Here is a 16,996-nt window from a genome sequence, read left to right as displayed (position 1 = left end):
CTATAATTTAAACTGAATATACGCCATTTTGAACAATAATACCAATCTTTTTCAATTTAATTTTGTATTACTAAAAGCTATAATATTTTTTTCTTATAGTTAATAATAAAAGCAAACTTAATAATATATATACAAAAGACATTTTGCTATTTTAGCTTTTATATTTATATTTTATTTATTAAATTAATCAAAAATATTTATATACGCGATATCGAACCAATGGAAAAGTTTGATTTAACTGTTCTTTCTGCGATTGGATGTATTTCTTGCATATTATCACATATTACGGTATTAATTTTCTTATTGGTTTGAGAACAGTGTCACAGAATTGGACTAATCTAAAGTTATTTTTTAATCCAAAATGAGTATTCATAAAATTTGAAAAATGGAAAGTCAGTACTAGAATTATTAACTAAATATATCTATATGAAATATGTAACGTACAATTTTTGATACAAAATATATAGATTCGTTTAGATTTATTTCGATATATCTTTTAGTAGGTCGATGTCGCCCTAAACTTTCAGTTAGACGGAGGAATTCATCGGTTTGTTGATTTAAAATTTCCGTAAAAAGTATCATGGCCTCTAAGACCCATCTGGATAGCACGGTTAATGAACGTCGCTTGCGACCTATTTATGGTAAATATATTTACAGTATATAAATTTACAGTGTATGTCAAACATTAATATATTTAAAAAAATAAAAATTTTCTATTCTGACCGGCAGAGAGGTTATGTAATAACCGACAAAATGATACATGTCTCTTTATATTTTAGATTCTTTAGACAATGGAAATAATAAACAAGCACTTCAGGAGGCGGATAAAGTACTTAGAAAACAGCCAGGTAATCAATGTGCTAGAGTTCTCAAAGCATTGGCCTTACTTCGCCTTGGTAAAGAAAATGAATGTCATGCTATAATGGATAAAGTTCGTTCTGAAATACCATGCGAAGATTCAACGTTACAAGCAATGAGTATTTGTTATAGAGAAATAAATCAACGTAAGTTTATGCTTATTATAGAATAGTAAACATTTATTTATTTAGTTACATTACTTACTTAGATTAAAAAATTGACAGTACAATCTTTATCTTTGTTTTTATAATCTTAATATTTACAGCTAATAAAGTTAGTGAAGTATATGAGGCTGCAGCAAAGGCAGATCCAAATAATGAAGAACTTCTTACACATCTTTTTATGTCTTATGTTCGTTTGGGTGATTATAAAAAACAACAACAAACAGCATTTGCATTGTACAAATTAAAACCGAAAAATCCTTATTATTTTTGGGCTGTTATGAGTATAGTTATGCAAGCCGTACGTGCAGATAAGAAGTTAGCTAACGAAGTCATATTGCCTTTAGCAGAAAGAATGGTTTGTGAACTTAAAATACTTTAATATTTCTAATGATAGCTTTTATTGATTATTATTATCAGATTAAAATTCTTGAAATGTTGTGTTATATAAATAGGTATTAAAGTTCGTTAAACAAGGAAAAATAGAAGCTGAACAAGAAGTACAACTTTATTTAATGATATTAGAACTTCAGGGTAAGAGTGAAAAAATGTTGGAAGTTTTGTCTGGACCTTTGGCTTCTCATCTATCATCTGTTCCACAACGGAAAGCAGCACTATTGATGAAATTGGAACACTTCTCTGAAGCTGCAGATACATACAAACTTCTTATTAAGGGAAAGTAAGTAATATTTTATTTTCTTTTTGTCAATTCTGAATTTGTGATTACTTACAATAAAGTATTAATGAATTTATGTACAATAAGATAAATTAAAATATAGTTCTAAAAATTATATAAATGCAACTATTTCTTAAGTAGTGTTGACAACTGGGAATACTATCAAGATTATCTTTCTGCGGCTTTGAAATTTCAAGAACCATCAGAATGCTTAAATTTTCTCAATGAAATCATATCCACGTCAGAACGGAAAGTGAGAGGACCATATCTTGCAAGATTTGAATTGTTAAAACGCATTGGAGAAAGTGATAATAATAATTTAATGGATTGTGTTGATTTCATGTGCCAATATTTTGAAAAATTTGGTGAAAAGAGTTGCATAGCTGGAGATTTACGATTATATTTACATTTATTAACACCTGCTGGCAAAGAACAATTACTTAATAAGGCAAATTCATTATCAATTTTTTAATTACTTCATTACTATTTGATGAGTAAATGTATTCTACACAATGAATAAATTTCATTTTGTAGATAACTGAAAATGTTGGAGTTTCACCAGATGGTTATCCAAGTACTGTAGAACAAATGCAACGACATATACATTTAGAACAATTACGGCGTATGTGTGGTTATCACCATTCTCCTTTAGCAGATATAAATGAAAGAAAATATTTAATAAGGAGATTATGTGACCTTTATGAGAAAGGAAATGAATTATGTCCAATGACAGATAGATTACCAACTGACTTTTGTCCTACAGATTCTTATGTACTTTTGGCCACATATTTATTGCATCAACTATGGTGTGAAACTAATGAAGCTTCTTTTCTTTATGGGTAATGCAATTATTGCTATTAGCAATAATTTATTTCAAAATCAATTTGTATATATACTAATTATACACAAATGAAACTTATATATATTAGAAGATATATATAATTTTAACTATAATGGATTTTGCAGGGCAATGAGCTTACTCGAACGTGGCCTTTTTTCAAGTCCTGCAAATTTTCATATAAAAATATTACTGGTACGCACATATCTAGAAGCTGGTTTAGTTGGTTCTGCTGATAATGCTTTTACATTACTCGATATAAAGCATATTCAGTTGGATTCACTGGGCTATCTACATGTACCTCTTCTTGCACCACTTGGGCATTTATCATTGGCTTCAACAACACTTGATCATTCTACAAAGTTCTTCATTGCTAATTATAAGGATGTATGTATTATCAAAAATAGTAGAGTTATTATCTTCATTTTTCACTCAATGATATTCAAATATAAAAAAACTTGTTTTAAGAATTTCAATAAAAAGACTACTCATACTTCTTGTTTTTATTGTAGAGTGCAGATTATTTAACATTCGCTTACAAATATGGAAGTTTTACAAAAATTCAAGAATTTATGGAATTGAGAGAACATCTGGAAAATTCTTTACATTTTGCTGTGACAACTATTGACAAAATGTTATTAGATTTGAGTTGTTGTGATAATTTTAAATCTCTCTTTTCTGCTTTGACTAGTATGCATATACAACCACATGAAGATAGAATCAGGTGGGATCAATTACGTGATAATCGTGATTTGGAGGTATATATCATGATTATTTATATTATATACAGTATTAAAAATTTTTGCATTTCGTTTTCATAAAATTTTTTTGTGCATATGGAAATAGGTTGTACGTGAATGGGAACCTTTATCTGAAAATGGCGAAGATCCAAGAAAACGAGAAGAGACTTGTGTATGCATGTTAAGACTACTTGCAGCACGAAATTTAATTTTACGAATTCTAGCAGCAACAGCAGAGCCAAATCCTTCACTTCTTTTTTGTCTCTCAACAGATTTGCAACAATTAGATAATGATCTTATTCCTGAAATCCTTCAAAAGTTCAATATAGACGAGAAAAGAGACAAACCATATGGTGTGTTAGTTCCTTTAGATGCAGTAGAAAGGTTACGCGAGGCTCATTATTCTGAACAATTGAAAACTATAGCGCGATTTGCAGAATATTTAGGTCAATCTTTTTCTCTTTATAACGATTGTATAGAAATGCTCAAAAATAGTTTATGTTTACAACCACTATGTCTTCCTGAACACAACAATCCTATATCTTACAAAAACATTTTATTAAGAGTCTCTACGTGTAGTGAAACACTTGCTATAATTAGTGCAATGTGTATTTCATATATATCACGATTTCAACCTATAACATCGAATAGAAAGAATAAGAAAAATGAAAGTCATGAGGTAAGATGAAATGTGTAAATATTGTATGATATATTAGCAATTTATTAAAATGATATATATTATTATTCATTAACTTATTAATCTTATTATAGAGTTGGCGAGAAATTGCTGTTTTTCTCACAGAAAAAGTGCGACATTTGGATGCAGCTTTAAAACAATTAGAGATGTATCCATTTCAAACAGGATTAGATGGTGAAGATAAAATATGTGCCATGATTATAAAGCAAGGACAAGCCAGTCTCGTACAAAGTTGCAAATCATTAAAATCACGTTCTCAATTGACATTAAAACTTTTGAGCAGCTTGAAAAGCTGAAATTACACAAAAACTTTGTACAAAGAATATTCTATCCATCCATCAATCTACTGATTTTAAACATGATTCATTAAGCATGTAAATATTTCTTAACTTTAAGCAATTATAATAAAGAACTGAGTTGTTTAAATTGTTTAGATAATTGTTTTTCTATCTATATAAGTTTTTTTTTCTCACAGAAGATTTTCAGCATGAGATATAAATATAAATTGATTGGTTATTTGCATTTCCATAATAGGTAAGATTTGTATCAAACTAAAAGATAAAGTTTATTATTGAAAGATAAATGTATTAAATATTTCATTTGAAAAAAATTGTTACAGTTTTATTTATAATTATTTTATCGATAGAGTTTGTCCATTAGGGAACGTTACAAACAACGACACCTAGCTTTGAAGAAACTTCATTTGATTTCATTGACTTCGTGTCACGTCAAAAACAGGTTTTTACGAATTGTTATAATGTCTGAGGAACACGAACAGATTTTAACAGCTATGAAAGAATTATCCAAAAACGATAAATATTCTATTCTACTTCCTACATATAATGAAGTTGAAAATTTACCGATTATAGTATGGCTAATTGTAAAATATATGGACGAGAGGTAACTACACGGAAGAGATAACCTCAGTGGGTGACATATATCAAGTGATTATAATTTGATTGAATGGCATAAATAATTATATGTTCTATGATTTGTAACAATTTCAGTAAGTTTGCATATGAAATTATTATAATAGACGATGGTTCACCAGATGGTACTTTAGATATAGCAAAAAAGTTACAAAAACTCTATGGGGAAGATAAAATAATTTTAAAGCCAAGAGAGAAAAAACTTGGACTAGGAACAGCTTACATGCATGGAATTAAATATGCGACAGGAAACTTTATTGTTTTAATGGATGCAGATCTTTCTCATCATGTAATTATTATGTGCTTACATAATGATTTATGAATTAGAAATTTTTACTTTTCTATTCAATATATCTTTTCGTTTCATTAATAAATGGTTAATTATTATTTTGTATTTAAGCCCAAGTATATTCCAAAAATGATAGAACTCCAAAAATATCAAGATTTGGATATCGTTAGTGGAACTAGATATGCTGGAGGAGGTGGTGTTCATGGTTGGGATTTTAAAAGAAAATTGATAAGTAGAGGTGCTAATTTTCTAACTCAACTTTTACTGAGACCTGGTGCGAGTGATCTTACAGGGAGCTTTAGGTAACATTTAATTTTTTTATATATATTATATAATCTTGTTATATATTTTTTTCTTTTTCATTGCAGGCTTTATAAAAAAGATGTATTAGAACAACTAATTAAATCGTGTGTATCAAAAGGATATGTATTTCAAATGGAGATGATAGTAAGAGCACGACAATTTAATTATACAATAGGTGAAGTTCCTATTGCATTTATTGACCGAGTATATGGTGAATCTAAACTGGGTGGCTCTGAAATTTTCCAATTTGCAAAAGGTCTTCTGTATCTATTTGCTACCACATAAAAAAATTTTACATCCAATTTAAAATATATAACAGCATTTCTTTGATTTGAATTTTATATTAAGATAATAAAATCTGTGTATATTAAAATAGCTATAAAATGGAATATTTATATATGTATGTATAAATAAAGAATTATAAATTTGTATTTTATATGATAAAATTTTTATATATCTTTATGCGCGTGGTTTCTTTGATAATAAAAATAAAATAATTTAAACAAAGTAAATATTTGGAAAAGTATATGTAATTTATATATAATCATTACATTTTTAAGAGACAGCTTATGAGTAAAATTAAGTGCATGTATTAATTAATATTAATGAGTTTTATTAATTAATACGCTAGCTAATGTTACAAATTAATTAACTTAAGTGGTTTGTTTAAGTAAATATCAGTACTTCGAAGCACGTGCTTACTCACGTGGTCTTGAATGATAGACGCAGAGCACGTATAACGAATCGCGCGGTTTTATCCACCCTCGCCGCACCCTGTGACGTCACGCAGCCTCCGTTTATTGATCCATTACGATATTACAGTCTATATTTTGACACAAGTATAAAGGAAGAAGATATTGTGAATGCAGATTTTTCTTAACGATTAAATATTTTATATCTTTAAGAGAATCAAGACAACATCGATATCTTCTTACATTTTTCTATAATGACAAAGTGTATCTAATGAAATATACCTGGAATTCATACTCTCTATAATCTCATCAAAGTGCAAAGTACTTTAAATCTTTCAAAGAAAAATAATTTTATTATTAGTAATAATAAAAAAAAAAAAAAAAAAAAAAAGAAAAAAAAAAATTAAATAAAATTAAATTAAGAAAAAAATATTAAGTTTTACAAATATTTCTTAATATTTGTTTTATCATGATATTATAATAATTTCATCGATGAAACAAATAAACAATATAACAATACCACAATGTTGCAATAACAGATACACGTGTACTTGTTCCATATAAAAAATCGATAAAATTTCCGGTAAATTTTATTTTCTTTTTTTAATATTGTATAATTTACAAAAAGAACGATTGATTAAATATATTCAAACTGAATGAAATATGGGTTTTTCGTCGAACGACAAGAAGAACACAGGGCAAGTCAGTCAGTTCTGTCGCATGCTTCGCCGCGACCAGACGTTGTAGTTATTCCGCTAACGCGCCGGGGTGAAACTTGCAAGCTCCAATTCTATCGAGCTTTCAGATGGCTGTGCCTTTTAAATTTTGACCTATCTTTTTCTCCCTTTCTTCATTATTTTATAATTTACTCTGATTTCTTCCGTCGTCGTAGTTACCGTTCATTATTTCGCATAGAAAAAGAGATTTCGTCAAGTATGCCGAGGAAAATAGGATTCAACGTCGTTTACGCCACGAGTAAGCAAAAATTAATTAATTGTATAAATGAGATTTATAACCTAATAATCAATATTAAAAGTATTGTTCGTCGGTATTCAATCATTCGTTTATTCATCCAAATTCAAAGGGGTTTCGCGAAGGCATGAGGTTTACACGGTTGCGTGTATTTAGGCGCATTGATTTTCTTTTAGATTGCGCTATTAAAATTTCGTTCATTTGCATCTTAAATGTCACGAACAAAATGCAATTATACGCTTTGAAAAGAATCTTGGTTGTTTTCTTTTTTCTTTTTTTTTTTGATGCTTCGAGTTGACAAAATATCTTAATCATAGAATTTCAAATCAACTGGTTCTTTCTGTTATTTATTAAAAGACATGATAATTCTTGTACCTTAGTATCGCGTGACACTAGTTGACGTTTATTTTGTAAATTGTCGGAAGGATGTAATTTGACATGCATCATTAACGAACATACGATGAATTGTGATTTCTAAAATTAATGAAAAGATCTATGTATTCTATCGTTAGGGATTGCGTCTAATCCTAAAAATATATAAATAACGTCTCATATGCTACACGTGTACAAGTTTTATATGAATGGAAATTACATAAGAAATTTTTCATGGAACGTTTCGAAACGTTATTTCTTTTCTTTCTTTTTTATTCTTTTCTTTATACAGGCGAAGAGGATAGACATTCTTCTTTAGAATTAAATATACATGGACCGACAGTACGAGGCTGGCAAAGTGCAAGAAAGTGTACGTATCCTCAAGAACTTATATTGCGTCTTCATGGACCTACGAAACTCACCAGGATACAAGTCCTCGCACATCAATATCTTATACGTAAGTTAAATTTTTGTTACTTTTTTATTTTCTACATTTATTAAAAAATAAATAAATAAATAAATATATATATATATGTTCATATATTATATATATATATATATATATATATATATATATATGTTCATGTATTATATGTATATATATATGTTTATATATTATATATATATATAAATCTTTTATATTGAAAAAAATATTATTATTGTTAATTTTGTTATTTGTAAATCAAAATATTAATAGAATTCAATTTCTTTTTCTTTTTTTTTCAAAACGAAAGAAAATGTTTCCTTTGTATCGAAAAGCAATATTGTTATTCGGCTTCTTCTCTGAAAAGCAATTTGAGTAGAGTGAAAATCGAATTAATGCCGTGCTTAATCCGATTTTCCGAGGCTACGTCCTATCGTTATCTCTTTTTCGTCCTTTTCTCGTTATACAAATGGAAGTGGAAATGGTACGTCGGCAAAAGAGATTTTGTAGAGCACTAGATTAGTCTTTAGACCATCAATGTCAGCCTATAAAGTTTAAAGGTTTCGTTTAATAAAAGTTATTCGATTTCCAAACGATAATTCTAATCAATGTCACGATGAAGTTATCTATAAGAAGATGTAATTGAATGAGAAAAAATCAAAAAGAGAAATATATATATACTATATTACAGCGGAGAAGTTGGAAATTTGGACGACAAAAGAAGAAAATGCTTCCGTTACGTCGGAATTCATTTATTTAGGGTACATTACCTTATCCGACAATGCCTCTACTCTTTATAAAAGTAGAGAGCTTAAAAGCGTTGCACTTCCAGAAACAGAAGCGGTATCACTCAAGCTCAGGCTTCACAAATCGCACAGCAATGCGCACAATATCCATGATCAGGTATACATTTGAATTTAATTGGAAATGAATTTCACTAATATCTAATATTTGATAAAAATAATCATTAGTACATAGTCAAAATTGTAACTTTAGAATATTCGTTTAGGTTGGTCTAATTGCGATCAATATTCTCGGAGAACCTTATGGTCACGAATTAAGTGGTCAAGGAGATGCACCATATAATCCTCATTACACATCCCCTTACGATGATTTAGCATTTGAAATGTATGTTGATCGTGAAGTGGCGAAAATTATTAGACAGATGGAAGCAAAAAAGTTACAGGCCGTTGAAGGTAATAATTTTCTGAATCGAATATTTAACTGATTGTCTTTATAATATCCCTTTCTTATGGATTTTATTCTTTCAGAGGAAAGGTTCGAGTACGCATCGAAGCTCAAAGTAGCAATGGAAAATTTAAGAAAAGCCGGAGAACGTCTTGGAAAGTACGAATTGGAAAAGAAATATGCTATAGCTTTGGAAGATTATGACAAAGCAAAAGCGAAAAAAGCACAGGCGCAACAGTATAGGCAACAAGTTTATCAAAGTTTGGAGGTTGAAGATTTACTTGAAATTCATGGGGTAAGTTTGCTTTGCATAATCAACAAGAGATAATTGATAGAAAAAAGAAAAAAAGAAGTATCCGAGTTAAATGAAACAAACAATTATTTTTCTTTTTGCATTAATTTTTATAGCCATTAGAAAAGAATAATTTATCGTCATTGGAAGGAAAAGAACCGATTACCGTGGATACTTGTACTTCGAACGTAGCTAACGTTGCGGAAGATATTACGTCTCCTCCGAGATTAGTCGTTCCACCTAATCGCGATGGAGCTTTATCACCTACAGGCCCAGCTCATCAACCACCTGTATCACCATTACATCAAAAACCAAGTAGTCCTGGTATAATATAATTTTTCTATATTCTAAAAGTAGAAAAAGAAAAGAAAAAAGAAATTAATTAAATTCATAATTTAATAACAATTGCAAATTGTGCTTAAACATACGAATAAATATTTGTTTTTATTTTTTAGAAGTTACCGATAGTCCTACAAATGGTATACTCGAAAGGCAGAATAATTGTAATAAAGGATCATTAAGAAGAAAAACCAAGTCTGCGGGGCCTGCGCTACGTTCCAGTTATGAGGCTTACGAGGAAAGAACTATACCAGCTTTAAGGCAGTAAGTAAATCTAATCTTTTGTATTGATTATATAAAAGCATAATGCATTTTTTATATTTTTCCAGTGTATTAATTATATAATGTGTTTTAGTTCGCATACAAATGAATTCACGAGAGAATGCCATATGGACAGCACAGAAACAAAAGTTGCATCTAAACTTAATGATAGAGAAAAGAAACAAGCTGCATTACCTATAACTGTATTTGGAATGGAAATGGTATTAAATATTTTCATTATTAATTTTTAGATATACAATCACAAAAAAATATTTGAATTACTATTAAATAATATATTCAGGTGGAAAAGTTCTATTCAAAACAATTTACTGATAAAGAAGAAGGATTAATGCAGTTAAAAGAAGAACTAAAAACTTTCGATCCAGAAGTATCAAAACATTCTGCAAATAAAACTGCTAGAGCTACAATTCTGTTATTACATAGAGCTTTAAGAGACAAAGTTTTTAGTGTTTATAGCTTAGCTGCGCAATTAATTAGAATTTTTTTTGCTGAGTTTGCAGCTGACAGGTAAAATATATATAATATATATCATCCATTTATTTCTTCTATTAGAAACACCGATATTAAAAAGAATCTTTTTTTAGGGTGTCATCGACTGAAATTTCAAGAAGTGTAGAACGTTTACTTCCAGAACTTCTGACAAAGTCAGGAGACACTACTCCAAGAATTCATAATATGGCAGTGCACACAATTCTCAGTATGGCAGATTGTAAATGCGTCAGGGAATTACACATAATCCCAGTTCATTTAACAAGACCAGTCAGTAGTAGTACACATCAAAGATTGGCATTAAGCAGACTAGAAATGGTAGAACAATTGATATTAAATCATGGAATATCAACAGATAAACAAAGGTGATATACTGTATTTCATTTTTACTATATACTTTTCCATTATATCAAATCAATCGTTGAGGAACATTGGGCCTCTGTTATCAATAATAATTATTTATTCGATCTACAGAGGTCCTTCCTCAAAATTAATCTTAATCATTAAAATACAATTACTCTGATAAGACATTGCAATTGTTGCAGTGGTTTGACATGTCGGACATTATCTGAACTGGGTTCTTCAGGGTTGCATCATCCTGCAGAAGCAGTACGAAAAGTTTCAGAAAGAATTTTAGTTTTAGTATATAAAGTTAATCCTAGGTTGGTTCGTAAACAGTTACCTCCTGATGATGATATTACAAGAAGAAATTTACTGTATCGTCAACTCTTTCACGAATTCGATTTGATAGATCTTCAGGTATATGATTTTATAATTAGAATAAAAGATATATGTATATAATTTTTGTATTAATTAATTATAGAGAAAAAAAGAAGCCGAAAGTGGAACTAAAGCTACAACGACTCCAACGCGCACAAAATCAACAGAAAATAATGTAACAGAATCAACAAAATCTCCTCAAAGAACAAGTCCAGTTGTTAGTACGGGTAGTTCAACGAGTATTACGTCCCCGTCCGAAAATAGTGCTGATCATAAAGGAGATAAGTAAGAATTATTTGTTAAAATACTTATAATTTGTACAAATGTACATAGAGTTTATCTATAGAAATAATTTTTATGTACTATTCCAGAATGTGTATATTTTGTTTATCCAAAGGACAAGTATATTCCGAAGAAGGTCTAAATATACATTACTGGAGAAGCTGTCCAATGTTAACAAGATGCGAAGCATGTAAACAAGTTGTTGAAATTTCTTATTTGAATTCACATTTATTAAGTAATTATCTATTCATCTACGAATTTTATACAATAAGAAAAAATCTAAGCAATCTGATATTTATATATTTCTTTATTTTCATAGATGAATGTGATATGAGGCGCAATTATATAAAATGCGATACTTGTAAGCAAGCTGTATATGAATGTTCTTTTGATGAACATAGAAAAGAAAAGACATGCTCAAGTATGGCTAAGTCTAAAAAAACATCCGAAAACAAAACGATAAAATTAAAATAACAAATTTTTATTTCAGAACCTATTGAAGGCCATGAACATTGTCCACTCTGTCATGGACTGGTTAATCAAAATAAATGGAGAGAACACTTAATGGGAGATCAACCATGTAAAAACAATCCACGAAACAAAATTGGAAAATCTTGTAAGCTAGACTTACAAAATTATTTTAATATTAAATATTTGTAAATATCTATTGGTAAAATTGTTTATTAAAATTATTCTATTTTATAGGTTCCAGATCACCATCTAATACACAAAATCTTGGTGGAAAGTTAACTTCACCGACTGGAAAAGATTACTAGCATTAGCCATCCAATTTAAATTTGTTATAGTCCAACAAATTGTAGAAAATTTTTATAATTTCGTTTATTTTTTATCGTAGTTTATATATATTTGTTATAACTTGTCCAACGTTTTTTATATTTATACTTATATTTAACTCGTTTTCTAGCTAAACCCGTCCTTTTCTCGTAAGTAAAAACATTTAGTTTAAAAAGATCGTTAACTACACGTGACATAATCTTCAATCTTTGAAAACTAAAATTCTATTATGAAATAAGATGGAAAACGAACAAGGTGATATTTAATATAATTAAAGGGTAAAAATTAGTCAAGTATAGACAAGTTTACATTTTTTGCAAGTATAAGATAAATACTCCAGATGATTGAATTTATCTAACAATATAATATCAATCGTTATGGCATTAGCCACCTCAGAATTCATGATTCCTCTATATCCGGCCAATATTTATAACATGTTTGTACAATATCCTTTAATAACAAAATCTTACTAGGTCCATGACCAAATAATAATAATAGTTCAAAAACATTAATTCAGAAGGGTATTTCTTGCTCAAATATCATAAAATAAGATATGTAATTTCATAAAAGTAATTATTTCTCAAAACATAGATAGTAAATACATTTCCCATTATTATAAATGTCTCGACTTTTATCCAATTTTTTTTTTTTATGAATCTATATTATTTGACATTCCTTTATGTGTTTATTTCTATTTTAATAATGTAAAACTTGTATAAAGTTTATAGTAAAGTATACATATATAGGTATTTTATTTGTATATAACAAATATATATGCATATGTGGTAAAGAACGAACATCCACTGCTCTAAGGAACATTAAGTTGGTATAAAATTATTACTAACAATTACGCGGAATAACTGCTAGTAATAAAAATTATTTGAATTTTTTTTTATAAAGAATCACCATTTTCACTAATTTTTTCTTCAGTAACGGTTTCCTCACTTACCGATTCTTCATTATTAATTTCGTCTGTTAACAAAGTGCGGTTTTCTTTGAATTTATTTTTTTCTAAAAAATATATATAAAAAATGATTTATACAATTTAATTCATATATTTGGTATATATCATTATACAAATCAGGCTACATACCAAACATTGAACAGTCAGCTCCTAATAAACGTAAATAATGAATCGCATCATGAATAGGCACATAAGCTCTAAGGGACATAGTACCTCTCCAACCTACTAACTGTAATTTTAATGGATACAGCTTATCAGTTTTTTCTTCTTCGTATAAAAGTATACAACTACCAGTTGCTGAAAGTTGAGATTATTTACTAAGGATAAAATTGAATAGTTTATACATACATTTTATTAATTATATTAATTAATATTAATATATAATATTAAATAAATAATACCAAAGTCTTTAAGAAGTTCTTGAGTGACTGGACTTAATTTGATAATTTCAGGTGGTGTACGCGGTTCATTGTTTTGCAAAAGCATGATTAAATCTTCTTTCATTACTTTAAGCTTTCTGCTTTTGCCAATATAGTGAAAAATACTTTGCATTCCTTCCTGGGCAAGTCTGAAGGCACATTTCATGTTTTTATTATCGCAACGTACAAATGTTTTAACACCTGTATTAATCATTTTGACTTTATTTTCATTCGATATAACAATATCACGGATTGCCGGTGACGTGAAATAAATGTTTTTCTTTTTTCCTTCGTGACATCTGACTAATAAACATCGTGGATCCAAATCATCAGATATGTCATAAAATTCTCTAATAAATTTAGGGAAAAGATCAGTATTTTGTATCCTACAATTCGAAAATTATAATACAATATATTAAATCTTACTTAATTGATAACCATACATCTTCTTTATCATCTTTAAAGAAAACAAACGGATCTTCTCTATATCCAACAACTCTTTTACGTTTTCTTTGAGGTTCTTGCCATTTCTTTTCACCTTCCAATGATCTTTTTTTATCACCTGAATTATTTTCTGTTTCCTCGTGTTCTGCTTCCTCTTCAAGACTCAGTTCATCCTTTTTATTATCAATGTTTGTATTCTCTATGTTCTGATTAAATACACTTGATTCATTTTCCCATGGTAAAGGTTTTACTTTTTCAAGTACAGCAACAAAAAAGCCTCCTGTATCTTGATGATGTGGTAATATTCTCATACTATATAATTTAAAAATATAAATTATATCGTTTAAACTATATAAATTATTTAAAGAAAAGTAACAAATCAAATAATTCTAATTTACCAACGTTCAAGATGAAATTTTGAACTATCTTCTTTACTTGGTGGAAACATTTTCGGTCGGATCTGCGTTTGCCACTGCTGAGGTACATCCTCCCATGAATTATAATATTGTAAATTTTTAGAAGCCGGTAACCAATGTGTTACACCTAAAACATTTCTTTATTAAAATTTTCTTTAAATTATATAAATATGTATATGATTTTGAAAATTAAAAATACTGACCAGGATCACATATTAATCCTGGTACTAAATCTCTACAATCCACTAGTTGAACAGAGTCTTGTGTTTCAATAAGAACTCTGTGAAGAACTGCTTCATTCTCAACAGGATTTAATGAACATGTAGAGTATACCATCCTACCTCCAACTGCTAATAATTCTAATCCTCTCTTTGCTATTCTATATTGAATTCTTTAAAAAAAGCCAATTTAAGTTATGAATTATAACTTTTATGATCATATTAACACAACTATGATATTTACCCATGAAGATTATCACCATTTGCTGCATTCCACTTACACCAAATATCTGGATTCTTTCTCATTGTACCATCACCGCTACATGGTACATCAGCAAGTATTCTATCAAATCTATTTAAAGTAATGTTTGCATTAATACATGAATAATAGAAGAATACATTAATACATGAATTATACTAACTTCAAAGTGTCTTTAGTACCATCTGGCTGAGTTACACTAAAGTTTGGCATGATCGATGAATCATGATTCGTAATGAGAATATTAGGACTATTCAATCTTTTAGCTTGATGTACAAGCATATAACAACGATTATTATCAAGATCATTCGCTATCACAAAACCTTCTGTTGACAAGTAAATTGATTAGTATATGCAAGTTGTATTTCTTTTGCATATAAATAAATATATTAAATATAACGAATTTATACCTGGTGGTATATTACCCTCATTAGCGTGTATCATTTCTATCAATTGTGCTGTTTTTGATCCTGGTGCAGCACACATGTCTAGCACCTACAAAAAATAATATATATTAATATATATAATCAATATCATAATTAAGGAAATAACCCACGATTTATATATTTACCTTATGTCCAGGTTTTACATCCAAAACTAAAGGTGGTACCATACTAACTACTTCTTGTCTACTAATACTACCACTATTTGTCTCTGCAATTAAAAAATTATGTAACCTGAAATATGCTTCAGATCTACGAATATCTTTTCTTGTTAATTGTAACTGCCATGCTAATTCTTCTGGATAGAATGGTAAACAATGTAATATTGTTTTCTTGTCAGTATTTTCTTCGCCATCTTCTAAATTAGTATTTAAAATTTCTTTAAAAAAGTCACTCTTTATAATGTCTAATAAAACTTTTGCCTCGGATTTCGAACCAGTAATACGAAATGCTACAGGAAGATTTTTCCTCATCGTAGTAATAAATTCATCCCATTTCTCTTCAGGGATTATATTTTGTGTTTTATAATAATTTTCAAAATCCTTATTTTCCCTGATTATATCAGCATAACTTCTGTGTGGTGTATTATCCCATTCATTTTTCTTCTATATAAATTTCAAAGAAAAATTAAGAAAAATATATTAATAAACAAAACAGAAGAAAAAATAACAAATTATTAAAATAGAGAGAATAACCCTAAATCGTTGCCGGTATATACAATAATAAATAATAAATTCTTACTTGTTGTTTTTCACGGCGTTTCTCAGCAAAATTTTTTTTTGGTTTATGTTTCCGTCCTTTACCCATTATTATTTATAAAACGTATTTAAAATCTCTTTTTAAAATAAACACGTGCCACTATATCACCAACAAACCACTTTATTCGTCAAATTGACAATTATAGATGGCGCCCTTATATACATATAGAAAGCCCGCGCTATTAAAAATGATTCAAAATAAAAATTTCTAATAAAATGAATGTATATGTATACATGTTAATATATTTATTTATTTAACTTATTCTATAATATCGTATGAGACTCGTGGTATGTATATCGGGTCAAACATTCGAAACATGAGTGAAACCTGTTACTTCAATTTTTACAGACAAGAGTGATTTTGTCGCTATTGTAGTACGCGCTGTTAAATTAAGTGTAAAGAATTAACTGCATATTTAAATTGTTATTACCGACTGAGTTATTTACTTGTTAAATAAATATTCATTACCATTGATCGAGTCATCCAGTTGGTAAAATAGAAATTTTCTTTCAAAGAATTCACATGTTAAGTATGTAGCTTTCCCCGAATTTATTGATATTATTGACAAAACTTAATTTATTTAAATAATAAAATGTATTTGATAAATATATTCATCATGAATAGATGGAAATATTTTATGCTATAACGACTATACTCGTCATGCAAAAAGAAAAATTATCTTTTACTATTTAAATTAAAATTGTAATGGAAACTAAAAAATATTCATAAATTTAAG

The 16,996-nt window shown here is 28.6% G+C and overlaps 4 protein-coding genes across 9 annotated transcripts; 3 read left to right on the top strand and 1 right to left on the bottom strand.

Annotated features, from left to right (window-relative positions):
- Positions 1-251: 251 nt before the first annotated feature.
- LOC124948312 (N-alpha-acetyltransferase 25, NatB auxiliary subunit) lies at positions 252-4,403 on the top strand. Of its 3 annotated transcripts, none has more exons than XM_047491751.1 (11): positions 252-392; positions 501-641; positions 780-1,004; positions 1,124-1,377; positions 1,475-1,698; positions 1,834-2,143; positions 2,230-2,534; positions 2,662-2,920; positions 3,046-3,291; positions 3,380-3,952; positions 4,045-4,403. In XM_047491751.1, the coding sequence occupies exons 2-11, from the start codon at positions 581-583 to the stop codon at positions 4,264-4,266; spliced, it is 2,679 nt and encodes an 892-aa protein (XP_047347707.1). In that variant the 5' UTR covers positions 252-392; positions 501-580; the 3' UTR covers positions 4,267-4,403. The 3 variants fall into 3 exon arrangements, with proteins under 3 accessions (XP_047347707.1, XP_047347709.1, XP_047347708.1); XM_047491753.1 differs by having other exon boundaries at positions 253-392; positions 1,837-2,143; XM_047491752.1 differs by lacking the exon at positions 252-392 and having other exon boundaries at positions 401-641.
- Positions 4,404-4,596: 193 nt separating this feature from the next.
- On the top strand, positions 4,597-5,882 carry LOC124948320 (dolichol-phosphate mannosyltransferase subunit 1). Its single transcript, XM_047491777.1, has 4 exons — positions 4,597-4,870; positions 4,978-5,188; positions 5,300-5,490; positions 5,557-5,882. Exons 1-4 carry the CDS (start codon positions 4,728-4,730, stop codon positions 5,774-5,776), a joined length of 765 nt encoding a protein of 254 aa, XP_047347733.1. The 5' UTR covers positions 4,597-4,727; the 3' UTR covers positions 5,777-5,882.
- Positions 5,883-6,601: 719 nt separating this feature from the next.
- LOC124948587 (centrosomal protein of 104 kDa) lies at positions 6,602-12,423 on the top strand. The gene is made up of 16 exons (XM_047492402.1): positions 6,602-7,158; positions 7,820-7,984; positions 8,643-8,854; positions 8,961-9,147; positions 9,223-9,434; positions 9,548-9,755; positions 9,887-10,034; positions 10,126-10,252; positions 10,333-10,559; positions 10,637-10,906; positions 11,087-11,300; positions 11,365-11,546; positions 11,633-11,778; positions 11,863-11,964; positions 12,034-12,159; positions 12,249-12,423. The coding sequence occupies exons 1-16, from the start codon at positions 6,840-6,842 to the stop codon at positions 12,317-12,319; spliced, it is 2,916 nt and encodes a 971-aa protein (XP_047348358.1). The 5' UTR covers positions 6,602-6,839; the 3' UTR covers positions 12,320-12,423.
- LOC124948588 (tRNA (cytosine(34)-C(5))-methyltransferase) lies at positions 11,833-16,401 on the bottom strand. Of its 4 annotated transcripts, XM_047492404.1 has the most exons (12): positions 16,243-16,400; positions 15,630-16,106; positions 15,469-15,553; positions 15,222-15,384; positions 15,044-15,151; positions 14,785-14,972; positions 14,564-14,708; positions 14,148-14,477; positions 13,704-14,071; positions 13,432-13,599; positions 13,220-13,349; positions 11,833-13,177 (listed from the first exon to the last, which is right to left on the bottom strand). In XM_047492404.1, exons 1-11 carry the CDS (start codon positions 16,306-16,308, stop codon positions 13,231-13,233), a joined length of 2,217 nt encoding a protein of 738 aa, XP_047348360.1. In that variant the 5' UTR covers positions 16,309-16,400; the 3' UTR covers positions 11,833-13,177; positions 13,220-13,230. The 4 variants fall into 4 exon arrangements, with proteins under 4 accessions (XP_047348360.1, XP_047348359.1, XP_047348361.1 ...); XM_047492403.1 differs by having other exon boundaries at positions 11,833-13,349; XM_047492405.1 differs by having other exon boundaries at positions 11,833-13,349; positions 15,222-15,381.
- Between the last annotated feature and the right edge of the window lie 595 nt (positions 16,402-16,996).

This window comes from Vespa velutina, chromosome 4 (assembly GCF_912470025.1).
Source record: "Vespa velutina chromosome 4, iVesVel2.1, whole genome shotgun sequence".
Taxonomy (NCBI): Eukaryota; Metazoa; Arthropoda; class Insecta; order Hymenoptera; family Vespidae; genus Vespa; species Vespa velutina.
Note: the sequence above shows the minus strand (reverse complement) of the source record. Positions and strands in the feature narration are given on the sequence as shown.

What these genes read in the sequence shown, in the direction of transcription:
- LOC124948312 (XM_047491751.1), top strand. Translation starts at nt 581, where the DNA reads ATGGCCTCTAAGACCCATCTGGATAGCACGGTTAATGAACGTCGCTTG. An exon ending in TCGCTTGCGACCTATTTATG is followed by an intron (nt 642 to 779) that starts GTAAATATATTT and finishes TTTATATTTTAG; the next exon opens with ATTCTTTAGACAATGGAAAT. An exon ending in TTATAGAGAAATAAATCAAC is followed by an intron (nt 1,005 to 1,123) that starts GTAAGTTTATGC and finishes TAATATTTACAG; the next exon opens with CTAATAAAGTTAGTGAAGTA.
- LOC124948320 (XM_047491777.1), top strand. Translation starts at nt 4,728, where the DNA reads ATGTCTGAGGAACACGAACAGATTTTAACAGCTATGAAAGAATTATCC. An exon ending in GTAAAATATATGGACGAGAG is followed by an intron (nt 4,871 to 4,977) that starts GTAACTACACGG and finishes TAACAATTTCAG; the next exon opens with TAAGTTTGCATATGAAATTA. An exon ending in GATCTTACAGGGAGCTTTAG is followed by an intron (nt 5,491 to 5,556) that starts GTAACATTTAAT and finishes TTTTCATTGCAG; the next exon opens with GCTTTATAAAAAAGATGTAT.
- LOC124948587 (XM_047492402.1), top strand. Translation starts at nt 6,840, where the DNA reads ATGAAATATGGGTTTTTCGTCGAACGACAAGAAGAACACAGGGCAAGT. An exon ending in CGCACATCAATATCTTATAC is followed by an intron (nt 7,985 to 8,642) that starts GTAAGTTAAATT and finishes ACTATATTACAG; the next exon opens with CGGAGAAGTTGGAAATTTGG. An exon ending in ATATCAACAGATAAACAAAG is followed by an intron (nt 10,907 to 11,086) that starts GTGATATACTGT and finishes CAATTGTTGCAG; the next exon opens with TGGTTTGACATGTCGGACAT.
- LOC124948588 (XM_047492403.1), bottom strand. Translation starts at nt 16,308, where the DNA reads ATGGGTAAAGGACGGAAACATAAACCAAAAAAAAATTTTGCTGAGAAA. An exon ending in TGAGGGTAATATACCACCAG is followed by an intron (nt 15,385 to 15,468) that starts GTATAAATTCGT and finishes ACTTGTCAACAG; the next exon opens with AAGGTTTTGTGATAGCGAAT. An exon ending in AAATTTCATCTTGAACGTTG is followed by an intron (nt 14,478 to 14,563) that starts GTAAATTAGAAT and finishes TAAATTATATAG; the next exon opens with TATGAGAATATTACCACATC.